The sequence below is a fragment of the Varanus komodoensis genome, unplaced genomic scaffold (assembly GCF_004798865.1).
Source record: "Varanus komodoensis strain SLA01 unplaced genomic scaffold, ASM479886v1 scaffold7_1, whole genome shotgun sequence".
Taxonomy (NCBI): domain Eukaryota; kingdom Metazoa; phylum Chordata; class Lepidosauria; order Squamata; family Varanidae; genus Varanus; species Varanus komodoensis.
The window spans coordinates 749634-762502 of record NW_025336479.1 but is presented as its reverse complement, the minus strand read 5'-3'; the positions used below and the strand labels follow the sequence as shown (position 1 = coordinate 762502).

At 44.4% G+C, this 12869-nt stretch overlaps 1 protein-coding gene across 1 annotated transcript; it reads right to left on the bottom strand.

Annotated features, from left to right (window-relative positions):
• On the bottom strand, window positions 1-10102 carry OTOP3 (otopetrin 3). The gene is made up of 7 exons (XM_044454057.1): window positions 9706-10102; window positions 7235-7371; window positions 5753-5811; window positions 2899-3017; window positions 1415-2038; window positions 1113-1294; window positions 1-171 (listed from the first exon to the last, which is right to left on the bottom strand). Exons 1-7 carry the CDS (start codon window positions 10100-10102, stop codon window positions 1-3), a joined length of 1689 nt encoding a protein of 562 aa, XP_044309992.1.
• Window positions 10103-12869: the final 2767 nt, after the last annotated feature.

Below are 12869 nucleotides of genomic sequence, written 5' to 3'. Positions count from 1 at the left end.
TCAGGCAGACATATATACCTCCAGAAGACTGCCAACAGAATGCATTCTGTAGAACACACCCAAGGGAAGTCCAAAATTGACAACAGCAAACCAGGTGGAATATCCATAAAATGATTGCTCTATTCCATTCTCAAAGACTGGGTGTGCTCCAAATGATGGCAAGATCCACAGCTGGAAAAATGCAAAAACAACAGGAATCTGAGATGTTAATATTAGTTTGGTTTAGTAACACTGCCTAGTTCCCTGCTTTCAATGACCGAATAGAACAACTTTGGCTCATGCATTACTGCAGAACGTGCTTCCAGGGAAGACTTCTATCACTTTGCCTTATTCATAAAATTCAGGCCGTTCAGACATCACTGTCCCTGTTTTGCTACCGTTGTTTCCACCATCTTTTCCTTACCACATAAGATCTAAGGAGGAAAAGATGGAATAGTTGTACAATGTCTTTTGCTTGGTAATGTTAGAAGCCTTCCATCTGGCAGTGCCCACTGTCTCCTGTACCTTCTGCTGCCAATGTGACCCCGTGTGCAAAGAACCATCCATTTCTGGATCTTGATCAGCATCCCATATTAAGGACTTGTCACAGTTGCCACTGTTCATGAGAGTGCTTGAAAGTGCCTACTATATACTCTAACACAGACTATCCATGGATTAGATGGCTCTTAGATGAAGGGTTTAGGTCTTGGAGCCATCCTATGCCATGCTGGCAACAGACTTGAAGGATAGGAGGAATGGCAAAACTTTGTTGTTGATATTGCGGTTGCTTTCCATTCCTTCTTAAATGCAATTAGACAAGCTTCTGAGGCTAACTCAGTTATGGTGCTGTGAGGAGGGATAGCTTCTGAGAAGCTTGTGGATCTGGCAGATCTTTGTTCCTACCCTCTGTTCTACCACCAGAATGACTATTTCTTCCTCACTAAGGTTGGGATGTCAACCTTGACATAAGAACTTTCCTCTGCCAGTGGTAAAACCCACAGTCAGATCATTGAGATTTGAGTTCTGTCTCCAATTAGCAGGGGGTAATCCACAGCATTCATTTACCCCTTAGATGCTGTCTAGAAGACACAGGATTGCTTTATTAATTATATGTACTGAGATCAAGTACTTACTATGATGTTGCACATGATCAAGAAACTAGAGATCTCCTTCAGAGCTTTCCTTTTCCAGTTCAAATTTCTGTAACTCTTGATGTAGCTCTGTGAGGCTTTCTGGATCTCTTGTCTTATCTCTTGATTGTAGCTATTTGGAGAACTGTCTTCACATTTTTCTGTTTTATCCTTTTCTATCTCTTTCGTTATGGATGAGGAGGACTCTTGACAGCCATAAGATCCAGTGATGTGTTCATTTGGTAAGCTCTGGGTTGGGGTAGACTCTTGTGTCAAATGTGTAGAATGGCTGGGTTCTTTGTTTGCCCACACTGGCTGCTTACGGAGCCCTTCAATTATGAAGATGTTCTGGGTGATGTGCTGAATGATAAGGCTCACCGAATAGGCTAAGATGATGCTGTTCAACAAACGTGTAGGGTTGGTGGCTACAATGGCTACAATGGAAAAGTACGAGATAGCAATCTGGCCTAAGGCTGCTCCCATAAGCAAGATCACATCAAGACTTCGTGTTGGGTTTTTCAATGTATCCAGCTCCCTTTCTTCTAGGCTGTGGATGACAGTCCCAGCTAAGGCCCCTAATGTCATCAAAGGCAACAAAAGGAGGTAGTAGGAATAATAAAGTATGAATGCTTGGTAGCTAGGAGAGGAACCGGTGGCTTGGATCTGATACATCAAAAAAACAGAGATGCCAATTACAGTTGCACATATGCCAAGCAGAGGCCCCAAAAATACTCCATGGAGTTCGAATCTGGGCTTGATAGTCGTATGATGCTGACTAATACGCCGGCCCACATTCTTCCACATGACAAAGAGCATGGTGCAGCTGATCAGGCAGTATTCCATGTTGAATGGGTACAGCAGAATATAGCCTTTTTGAAAGACCTTACAGGCTGTTGTATTCAAGCACTTGCAGAAACTGGTTCCATTGCCTGCAGCAAAACAGAATGGCAGGATCATATAGAACATGGCTCTGATACTTCCTTTAGAATCTAATGCATAAAGTTAAGGGATACTAATACTTAGCCTCTGTAGGGGGGATTTCCTTCGACCTATTTGTATTGGTACTAGTTAGGTTGGAAGGTACAATAACCTGTTCCTTACTATGATGCCTCATGAATACTGCCTAATCGGTTGTTCTTGGTGGTTTCTATTCTTGTCTCTAATGCAGAGAATGTGAAGTTCACAGACCAGGCCATAGCTGGGTAATTCATTGCTTGGATTAAAATACTGCCAAGTTGGCCCATTGTAAGGAAGTTGGAAAGATCTGCAGCCCCAAGAATAGCACTGTTTGAGAACGGTCCTTTTTCTTTCCCCTTTTGTACACTGGTGTAAGGCTTGGAGCCCTACGTTCTAGAATAGACTGGGGAAGAAGCTGTGTTGGAATGGGCATCTCCTAATCCTCAACATAGCAGAGTGCACAGCAAGGGCAGGCAACTTATGGCCTTCCAAAGGTTGTTGGACAGCAGTTCTCATCATCCCACATGATTAGCTAAGCTATCTAGGGTAGATGGGAGATGCAGTCCAAGAGGTTGTCTACCCCTGGAAATAGGGCCCTCAGTATTAATAAAGCTATGCATTGCTTCTGACCAAACAACCCAAAATCAAACAGCAACAAACCCTCTTTGATTAGATGTCATAAGTAGGTTAACACCTTGTTGAATTGTCTTCACAATTACAAGTGGTTTCTGTGGAAATGCACATAGATTGAAGGAAGTTCTACAGTGTGTTTATCTAATATATATTTCAGATTTTTTTTTGTTAGACTTAAAAAGCAAAGCGCTACTCTTGCCTCCTAATTCCTGCACAGTTTGGTTCTGTTCTGATTCAATTTCCCTGTGAACAGAGTCGTTGGTCACTGCTAAGAGCCACAGCAGGAAGTTACTGGTCAAGGTCAGCATTAGTCCACATCTGTCAAAGAAGAAACACATTTTTATAATCTTCACCATTGGTCTTTATTACACTAACTCATGGCATTATGGCTTTAGTTCCCTTGATCATATGGGAGTGGACTCATAAGTGACTCAACAGCACATGGGCCTGCCCAATTTGGGACCCGGATACCTGAGAGAGTGCCTTCTGCTTTCCCAACCTGAGGTCACTGGAGGACAGTGGTTCTACATGGACCCAAGGCCTGAATGGAGTCCACCCACAAGAGGAGGCTTCAGGGGGTAGCTCCATTGCCACGGAATTCCTTGCCTCTGGAGATGAGGCACGCCCCAACATTCTGCTGTTTTTGGTACCTGCTAAAGGCAACCGCATTCCAGGAAACGGTTTTTATTTTGTCCTAAACCATTGTCCTAAAATGTTACTTTGTTTTTAGTGCATTGTTTTAAACTTGTACTGTTCACTCCTTCAGGAGCAGGAGTGTAATTAGGATATGTGTGTATCCATGAACCCACTCCACAATATGCTGTTCAGTACTGGGTCCTGAGATCAGCATCTCGAGAACTTCAACTTGCATTTAAAAAGAGAAAACAGTCCCTGGATCCTAGCCTGAAAAGAAGCAGAGTAAACTTTGACAGTGGAGGAGTAGGGATGGAGGGTAAAAGCTTTTGCTCTTTCTTTTTTGGATTGCTCAGTGTTAAGGTCATAACATTAAGGTTATTACCTATAAAGCCCTTAACGGCTTGGGTCCTGGTTACCTAAAGGAGCGCTTATGTCCATATATGCCCGCCCACCCCTTGAGATCAGCGGGAGAGGCCCTTCTCCGGGAACCCTCCGTGAAGGATATTAGGAGGGTAAGTACCCGGAGGAGGGCTTTCTCTGCGGTGGCGCCCAATCTATGGAATGAGCTCCCCAGACAGGTCAGCCTGCCACCGTCGTTATTTGTTTTTTGGGACCAGGCGAAGACCTTTTTATTCAAATGTTATTTTAATGGTTAATATTATTTATTGATTTTATATCTTTGGCCAGGACGTCTCCAATTATATTGTTTTTATATTGTTGTGAGCCGCCCTGAGGCTTCGGCGAATGGGGCGGCATAGAAGCTTCCTAAATAAACAAACAAACAAACATACTTGGTTACGGACTCAGGGCACAATCCTATACATGTTCAGATGGGAAACAGTCTTGCAGCTGCCCATGTCCATGCTGACTGGGGCATGGTAGAAGCTGTAGGACTTTTTTGTTTAAACATGCATAGGATTATGCCCTTTGGATAACCTAAGCATTTTGTGTGTGTGTGTCAAATATTCAAGGCTGAGTTAGATGTTCCTATCCTATCCCAGTTGGATCGAGGGAAACATGTTCCTATTTCCTTTGCAGTCACTTCTATACTTGGTATGCTATGTTTATGGGAATAGAGAGACCCACACAAAGAATTACACAAAGTTGTGGGGACCTAGGTGGAAGCGACATAACAGATTGTGAGAAGATTGTCTCAATATGTGTGCTAAAGGTAAATATTCTGCTTGTGGGAAAAAATAATCTCACTTTTAGTTGCTCTTCCTGTTACCACATGAATAGTGTGGGATGGAGCATGTTGCATCATCCTGTAGGAAAATAGCCATCTGCTAGCATGAGAAAGAAGAATGGCAAGACACTCTGAGAAGGGGAGATCAAGGATGCCTTTGGCCCCAGTTCCATTGTGAATCAAGGCTGCTACAACCAAAAGAAATACAAGCACTGAGGAGACGTGTTTAGGTTGTCAAAACCCCCTCCTTGAATGCTTGCCTAGTCCCGTATACTGCCTCCTTCCCTTTTAGCCTGTTCTATGGTGAAAAATCCCACCCTGACGCAGGTGAAGGCTATGGAGCGGAGGGCTGGTCCTAACACCTGGATGGACATCTTTTCCCCAGAATGCACATCCCACTTCTGAAGAGCCCCTCTGCCCCAAAGCATCTCTGAGAACACATGTAACCCCCCTTCCCCGTGTTTTTCAGGGTGGACACAGGGATGCTTTTATTTTCCTGCTTTTCCTGGTTTAGCCTCATCCTGAAATTCTTGCTCATGAGAGACTTGATACGTGGGAATCAAGCTGCACAGTGGATTAATCGCACAGTGTGTGGCTGAGGTTTGGCTTTCTATTTACTCTGGTGTAAGTGCACGTGGCCCTGATTCAGATTGGGGTTGTGCATGTTTAGTTTAGAATAAATAAGCTAACGCTCAGCAGTCAGCATCATGCATCATTTAGCCCTGAGCCTCTTCTCCATGTGCTGCTGCAAAGCCCCCAGGATACAGCCTCCCCTTGACTGGCAGCCATGCACAGAAAATTCCTTGTGAAGGAAGCCCATCTACCTTCCACTTTGCTCCTCGTCTTCAAGAGCCCACTAAACACCATGTATAGGAGAGTGAATTTGGGCTGTGACTGGCTAGGCATGTCTTGTTTTCTTGATCTGGTAGGTTGCATTCTTAGCTGGGTCATTTGTTTTCATTTAGCTGTAATAAATTTGCATTGCATTGATTTTAATGTTGTTAGTCACCCTGGCTGACTTGCATGGAATTCTGAAAAGTGGGTTGCTTGTGTGTAAATACACCCACGTAACCCAAGTTAAACTCCTGAACATACCAGTTCTGTTGAACCCAGAGGCCATGTGAATAAATACATGTGAAACAGATCTGTGCTAGATCTCCTACTCCTTCCACAGGTGGTTCCCCTCTGATCATTCCGGTTGGTCAATTTGCTGCTGCTGCTGTTTCCCTACCTGGTGAGGTTGTGCTGAACTTGGGTGCAGTCCTTTGCATGACACCATATAAAGTATGTCTGAAAACCAATGTGGAGAATAAAATTAGTGTGTTGAGTTTGAAAACAGTTCTGCACAAATGCATACAGTGTCTTAAAATGGAAATAGATGATGGGCTACATTCTTGGTCAAGTGATAGTTCAGTTCTGGTTTAGTTTATATTCTATAATATTTCTTGATAGCTCTGGGGATGATAGAATGGTAGAACTAGATATATCGACTACAGCTCTTATCATCTAAAGCAAATGTGGCAGTTAGCTATGTTGGCTGGGGATGATAGGGATTCCCAGCGAGCAAAATTACACTTCTCAGTATATAGCCATTACGAAGTTGGACACATGCCTTGTTTTGCACTTGGGCACAGATATTTGAATACACGTGTACATGCACACGCATACATGCTGAAGAACTGCTTGTATGTGGGTGGCAAGAACTTTGCTTTCTCAGTCTCTGTGTTTGATGACCATGGATTTCTCTGTTGCCCTCTTTCCCTAGCCTGCTTTTCTGCAACCTTGGAGAAGAGCAGAGAAGAAATGGACGAAAACTGCAGAGGATTTCCTCCTAGAATTCTCCAAGGGGAATTCTATTAACCATGCCTTGTATGTAATGGATGTATGCCAATCTTCCCCAACTTGGTGGCCTCCAGATGTGTTATACAATCCCCATCATTCCCAGCCAATGGGCTAATTGCCTCATTGGCTGCAGAGCATGGACGTTGCAGTTGATACATTTGGCATCATTATCCTAATGTGTATTGATTACAATCCCATCACCCCATCCAACCTGGCTAATTGTGGCTGTAGCCAATCTGTCGGGAGGTTATCAGGTGGAAGGCTGCTATATGAAGTCTTTTCTACGTGATGCTTTCATTGTATGCTCCTTGCTTATTCATGGTGCTTTATGGGTTCTTTAAATGTTCTTGTGATCCTCCACTTTCACTTCTATGTCTACCCCACACTTTCAGTGAGTTTATTTAGAACAGGAAAAATGCAGCATTTGATTGTAAAAGGGAAGGACATTACTTTGTAAAAGAGGAAAAATAATGTCTGTAGCAGGAAAGCAAGAAAAATGCTCTTCCGGGAGTGCTTGGATCTCAATTCTGCTATGAAACTACAATACAGGAATCAGCGGTGGTTCCACAGCCTTGTGTAGAGAAGTGCTCAAGTGTAAGTTGAGCAGGTGTGCAGGTTCTGCCTTCTGTGGATAGACATGGAAGGCTTTTGTCTGGTTTTCCAGGATGCCCCTCTTGCACCATAATTCAGCAGGAGCCCCAACCTTCTGTGTAGCTTGTTCAAGGGGCTGGGAGGAGGAAGCAGGGACGTCCTGCTACATGCACCCAAATCTGGATCAAACCCCTTATTTACAGCAAGCAACTGACTCAGCTACCCCTTTGCTAGCACTGTAGAGGAGAAGCTGGGCTGTAGCAAATGCAAATTCTAATACCTGAATGGAGATGAAGAGAATTTCTATGGCTGGGAAGATGAATTCCAGCTGGGATTTGCACTGAATGTGACTGGCAGTATGCCCAATATCAAACACATTCAGGAGGATGCTGAAAATTCCAAACAGTAGTAAGGATCCTGTATGAATGCACAGACCAAACAATATTTGATTAAAAGCAAATAAATTATGATAAAAACAAACCAACTGCAGTGGCATCTGTAGAAAACACCCTAAGCACACACAAAAAGGAGAAGTATCATGGGTTTCTGATTGTTCCCAGAACAGGCAGTATCTGTCCACTTCTGGCTAGCTCAGTTCTTACCAGCAGCTTTTATTAGCTTTGTAGTGGTGTATGCCACATCCAGGTTTTTTGCAGGCACTTGAGCAAGGCACCCTCACTGCTGTTGTCACCAGTTGCTTTTGGTCTTCCTCATTTTTCCTCATCGGAGCTGCCCCTGGATGGGGGATGAGCGAGCAGAGCTCTTCCTTGCCATGGTTTCCCTCACCACCACCAGGCCTGAGGGAGAAGGCGGCCAAGAGGCAGGCTGCGATCCTGAAGACGGAGAGCAGCTGCTAGTGGGCCTCTGGGCGTGTGACCTTCCTCTGGAGATTTGAGAGATGCTGCTTTACTGCCCATGTGCTTTCCCCACCAGGAAAAACTACACTGTGGAATGTTTGGCATACAATTCTTAAACGGGCCTGACAGCACCCCTGCTAAAATTAATGCCCACCACCCATCCCATAGCTCACAGTAAAAAAATCTCCTTTAGATGAAGAAACAGGGAAAGAGGAGGTGCTTCATTTATTCTTTGGCTTCTGTCTATAAAATCTGCTAGTCTTTGGAGACCTCACTGGCAAATAGAGTTGGCAGTCACCCCAGACCAGAGGTGGAAAACCTGTGCTCTGTGCAGCATCTAGACAGCCACAGTCCCCACCTTGATTTAACTATCCGGGTGACCTGGACTGCAGGGGAGGGGGTGAGGTACAGGAGACCCCACAATACATGCAATGTATTGTGTAGTTCCGTGATGCCAGTCGAGGCTTTTCCAAGTGCTTGCATGTGTGTGTGTGTGTGGGGGGGGGCAGTCATCTGTTATGCTCCTGCTTCCTACCATAGTCCATTGTACTCTCTTGCTTTTCAAAAGAGGGTGCACACCAAGCTTCCCAAGGGAGCAACCTCTCTCTCATATCAACCTGCCTTTTAATAGCAGGTGGTCTTTTCCTCACAGGAGAAGCACATCATAATGGATGATAAAGCTTCCCAAACTAACCTGACACAGGTTTATTCATTTCAGCACTGTTTTTAAAACATCTGTTTCATCTTTTATGCTACACCTGTCTGAAATCTCCACACTGGGGAGATTAGTAGATAGTTCTGAAAACTAATTAAAGCACCATCTTTTACATTTCTGGATGATGTTCAGTTTTTGAATGCCCAGGAGCCTTGTCAGAAAAGGTGGCAGCCAGCGTGGGGATGTTGGTCTGCTGCTCCGTTTATGACTGAGTGGTCTGGGCAGGGGAAGGAAGGCTGGGTCTCGCTTGTGTTTGCCCCTGGGCACATAACTCAGCCCAGAGGCACCCTTGTTGCACTGGCCCTGTTGACCACCTGCACATTTGGGTGAAGGTAATGATCTATTACTGCAACACTTTCTCTGCTTTCTCTGCTCCCTGGCCATTCAGCCAGAGGAAGAGCCTTCTGCATCCTGCAAATTGGCACCCAGCCCTTTCATGGAAAACAACAGTATTCCTATAGTTCAGCCTTCCTCAATCTGATGTGCTGGCCTCCAGATGTTCGGATTTCAACTTCCATCAGCCCTAGCCGGCATGGCTAACTATAAGGGATGGTGGGAGGTGTGGTCTAAAATATGTGGAAGGCAGGCACTTCTGCTGCAAAACTTTATTTATTTATTTATTTATTTTATGTTTTTTGAGAAAGAATTCTGTTGTAGGTGCAGCCTGGATTTTGTCACCACAGCTATTAATACAAGGGGCGTCTGTTATCTCATCTCTTAGCTTCCTAACATCTAAGAGGGGAAATTGGAGAACTATTACAGGTTAACTAAAGGAGCTAGTGGCTGTAATGACTGAGGGAAGAGTCAGCCCTTTTTGTTGGGGTGGGGGTGATCGTGCATGTGGGTGCATGCATGTGTATAGTACATATTTTAATATTTCCATGTCATAAATATGTTTACACTAATGCATTGTATATCCCTCCCCAAGTATTTTCAGTTCCAGAATGTTGACATTTTGCCCATAGTGGTAAAGCTAAGAGATCTTGCGATCAGCTGGGATGGCCCATTTCAAGCTACTCCAAAGGTGCTATGGACCAGCAAAGCACAAGCTTAGCGCATAACAACACCCCCTTGTATGCAGAGTGAGAAAATAGATATTGTGACTATTTAATAGGTGCCACTGTTCCAGTGGATAAACTGACAGATCACAAAGAAGATACAGGGAATAGCAGTATGTACCTTTAACCCAAATTGGTCCTGCATGAGCATCCCGAAATATGACCGCATGTGGTTTCCGCCGAGTGAACAGTAAATAGTATGCTATCCAGCTTAAGGCCAGGATCTTGAGGACAGACAGGAAAATCCAGACGTCGTTCACCGTGATGACCATCCTGTTGAAGATCATGCTGCAGATGAAAGCAGTGCCCAGAAAGAGCACATTCATTGCCATCAGTCCTGAGAAAAGCCGCCCGGCCTTCTGAGCCTGCCTATCCCTGCACAGGAGTGAGGAGCAGTGCCGGTGCAGCCATGACTTTTCATAGCGGATCTTCCAGCTGGCGTCTTCGCCTGGAGCCGACTCCCCTCTTGCAGCTTCCGGGGGGTGGTGCCTCTGCCATGCTGTCGATTGGCTTGCCATGGTTAAGTCCCCGTTGGGCTTGGTGGCCGGATCGGACGGGGCTGATGGCTCCAGTCCTCCTGTGGCATTGAACAGACTGGGTTATTGAGGGCTGAGCTTTTGGGTTAGAGGTGGCTGTGCAAACAGAATTATACAGTTCTTGGCTCCAGAGGCAGGTGGAAAGTATTGGGGGGTGGGTACAGCACCCATCAATCGAGCACTGGCTGCACCAGGGATGGGAAATGTGCAGCCCTCTGGGTGTTCCTGGACTAACTCCCAATGTCCCTGACTAATGGCTGGTCTGACTGGGGCTGATGGAATTGGAGTCTGACCGTGGAGGGACGTGTGTTCCTCACCTCTGGACTACACAGGTCTATGCAGTGCTTGTACCAGCCCTGTCTGGAGAAGCCATCCATCCATCCATCCATCCATCCATCCATCCATCCACTGTATTTCTATGCCATCCCATAGCCCAGTGGGCTCTCTGGGAAGCTTACAATAAAGCAGCAAAAGGAACCATAAGATGACAGTTCAAAACATACAATCCAATTCAAGCACCTACAAAAGCAACCCATTGGCAAAGAACAATGTCCCCTCTGAGTCCATCTGGCCCCAGAGGTGTTCTTAGGAAACACAGATGCTGAGGGGCTGCAGGCCAGTTCTGTTCAGACCACTTTGAAAGGAGGCTGGACAAATTCATGGAGGATTAAGGCTCTCAGTGGTGATAGTCTGGATGCTCATAGGCGACCTACGGGATCAGGAGCAGTGTGCATATGGATACCAGCTGCTGAGGAATACGGCGTGTGTGCATGTGCCGCAGCATTTATGTCTTGCCCACGTGTGGGTTTCCTGGGGCAGCTGTTTGGCCACGGCACTGGACTAGGTAGACCCTTGGTCTGAACCAGCAAGACTCTGGTCCTATGAGATGCCAGGGACCAAGCGAGCTCCTGAATGTAAAGCACTCAGTGCTCTGCCCTGAGATTACAGAAGGATGCCTTGGGCTTAATCTGAATGGGCTTCACACACACATTTGTCTGAATGTGCTAAGCCTTTTTATGTACCTCTGTAGATCACATGAAGAAATAATCAGTATTTGCAGCCACCCCTTGTCCAAGAGGAAGTGCTGCTGTGGGGGAGAGAGAACAGATCTCTTGCTTTGGCTTCTCCTTTGTAAGTATTAAATATTTGGGAACAGCCACGGTAGCACCGATGGAGCATTTTTTGAAGCTGTTCCATCTTTCCCACCCCTCACTCCCAAAAGATCTTTGCAGGAATAGGGGTAAATCCCATCTCAAAATAAAATAAAATAAAAATCTAGTTTTGTCTGTGTCTTGACATCGCTAATTGCACCTTCTGGAAAGTATCCTAAATAATATTATTTACAAGTTTCTAAATCATGAGACTCTTGGAAACGTAAGACTGGGAAAAAATAGAAGATTTTGGTAAGGGACAAGTTGTTAGACTGAAGTGCCTGCAATATAAACTCTGTAGGTTCAATTAGATATGATTTGGTAGGCCTCAGTTTCAAGATAATGAGGACTTGAGGTCATAGAGGGAGAGTGGCAATGGCAATGATGTAAAATTTTTTGGGGAGGGGGTCAAACCATTACAATTATTGCTGAATCGGATACTATTGCCTACATTTTTAGTGGCATAACCTGTATTCATGCAAATAAAATATCAGTGTGAGCTTTGCTTCCAGATGGAATGTTCCTAGTGAATGTAATCAAAAGACATTCTGTAGTTATTCCATCATTTTTCATTAAGAGGTTTATTTTTATTTTTTATTTTTTGCTGATAAGAAAAATGGTGGGAAAAGTAGTGGAAAAACCTGGGAGGGGTGCAAATTAATGTTACTGTAGTTCAAGCAGTCCACCATCTGGAACCACCCTTCTTAACAAGAGGTGTGCTTCTGAAAGCAGATGATGGCTTAATAAAATATTTGACTTGGACAGAACAGAATGGCCTCCATTTTAAAATATATTGAAACATATATTTTTCCAAGTAGAGAACATGAAAAGTTCCATACAATTTTTCTCCATGTTCAGCCACTGAGTGTGAACGGAAGGACTGTCACACTAGCAGCTTAAGAGCAAAGTCTTCTCAGTATACGAAACTGGCAATAAATGTTCCACATGCAGTGGTTCCCGTTCTCGGAACGAGTGAAGGTTAAAGGCCTCCTGGCACCTCACTCATCCATCACAATGAATCCCATTCGTTTTAAAAGAAGTTATATATTTCCCCCTTTTATGTTCCTTAGTATCTTTTTCCATGGAGGAGGGGTGGCAGCAGAGCTAAAAGCTCTATGAAAAGCAACAGTACTGAAAAACATACACAGCAAAACATGTATGCATGCAAGACCCTCTGAGTTCTGTAGGGTTTAGGCTGCATTCGTACATCCACTGACCTGGGAGTACAAGTCTAGGACTGCATTGTGAGTTACCAGATACCTGAAAGTGCAGCTGGGAATGGAGCTCTGGAAAACGGGGGGAAAAAAGATCTGTGAGTTCCTTAGGCGCTAATCTAATGCAAAAATTGGCTAATTTAAAAAGAATAGGGCCTGTTTTTCAGTTTTCTATTTCATAACCAAAAATTCAATGCCAAAGCATTTAAACACCTTTACATTTTACGTCGACCTTTAGGTGCCCTAGGATGGAAGCTTTTTTCCTCCCAGTTTCAAATATTGTGTTGTGCATGTTCTTAAAAGGAAATCATATTTTGCATTCCAACATGAATTAGTACTTTTAGTTTGATTCCAGCATAACGGATATTTAAAATATTTCTCAAC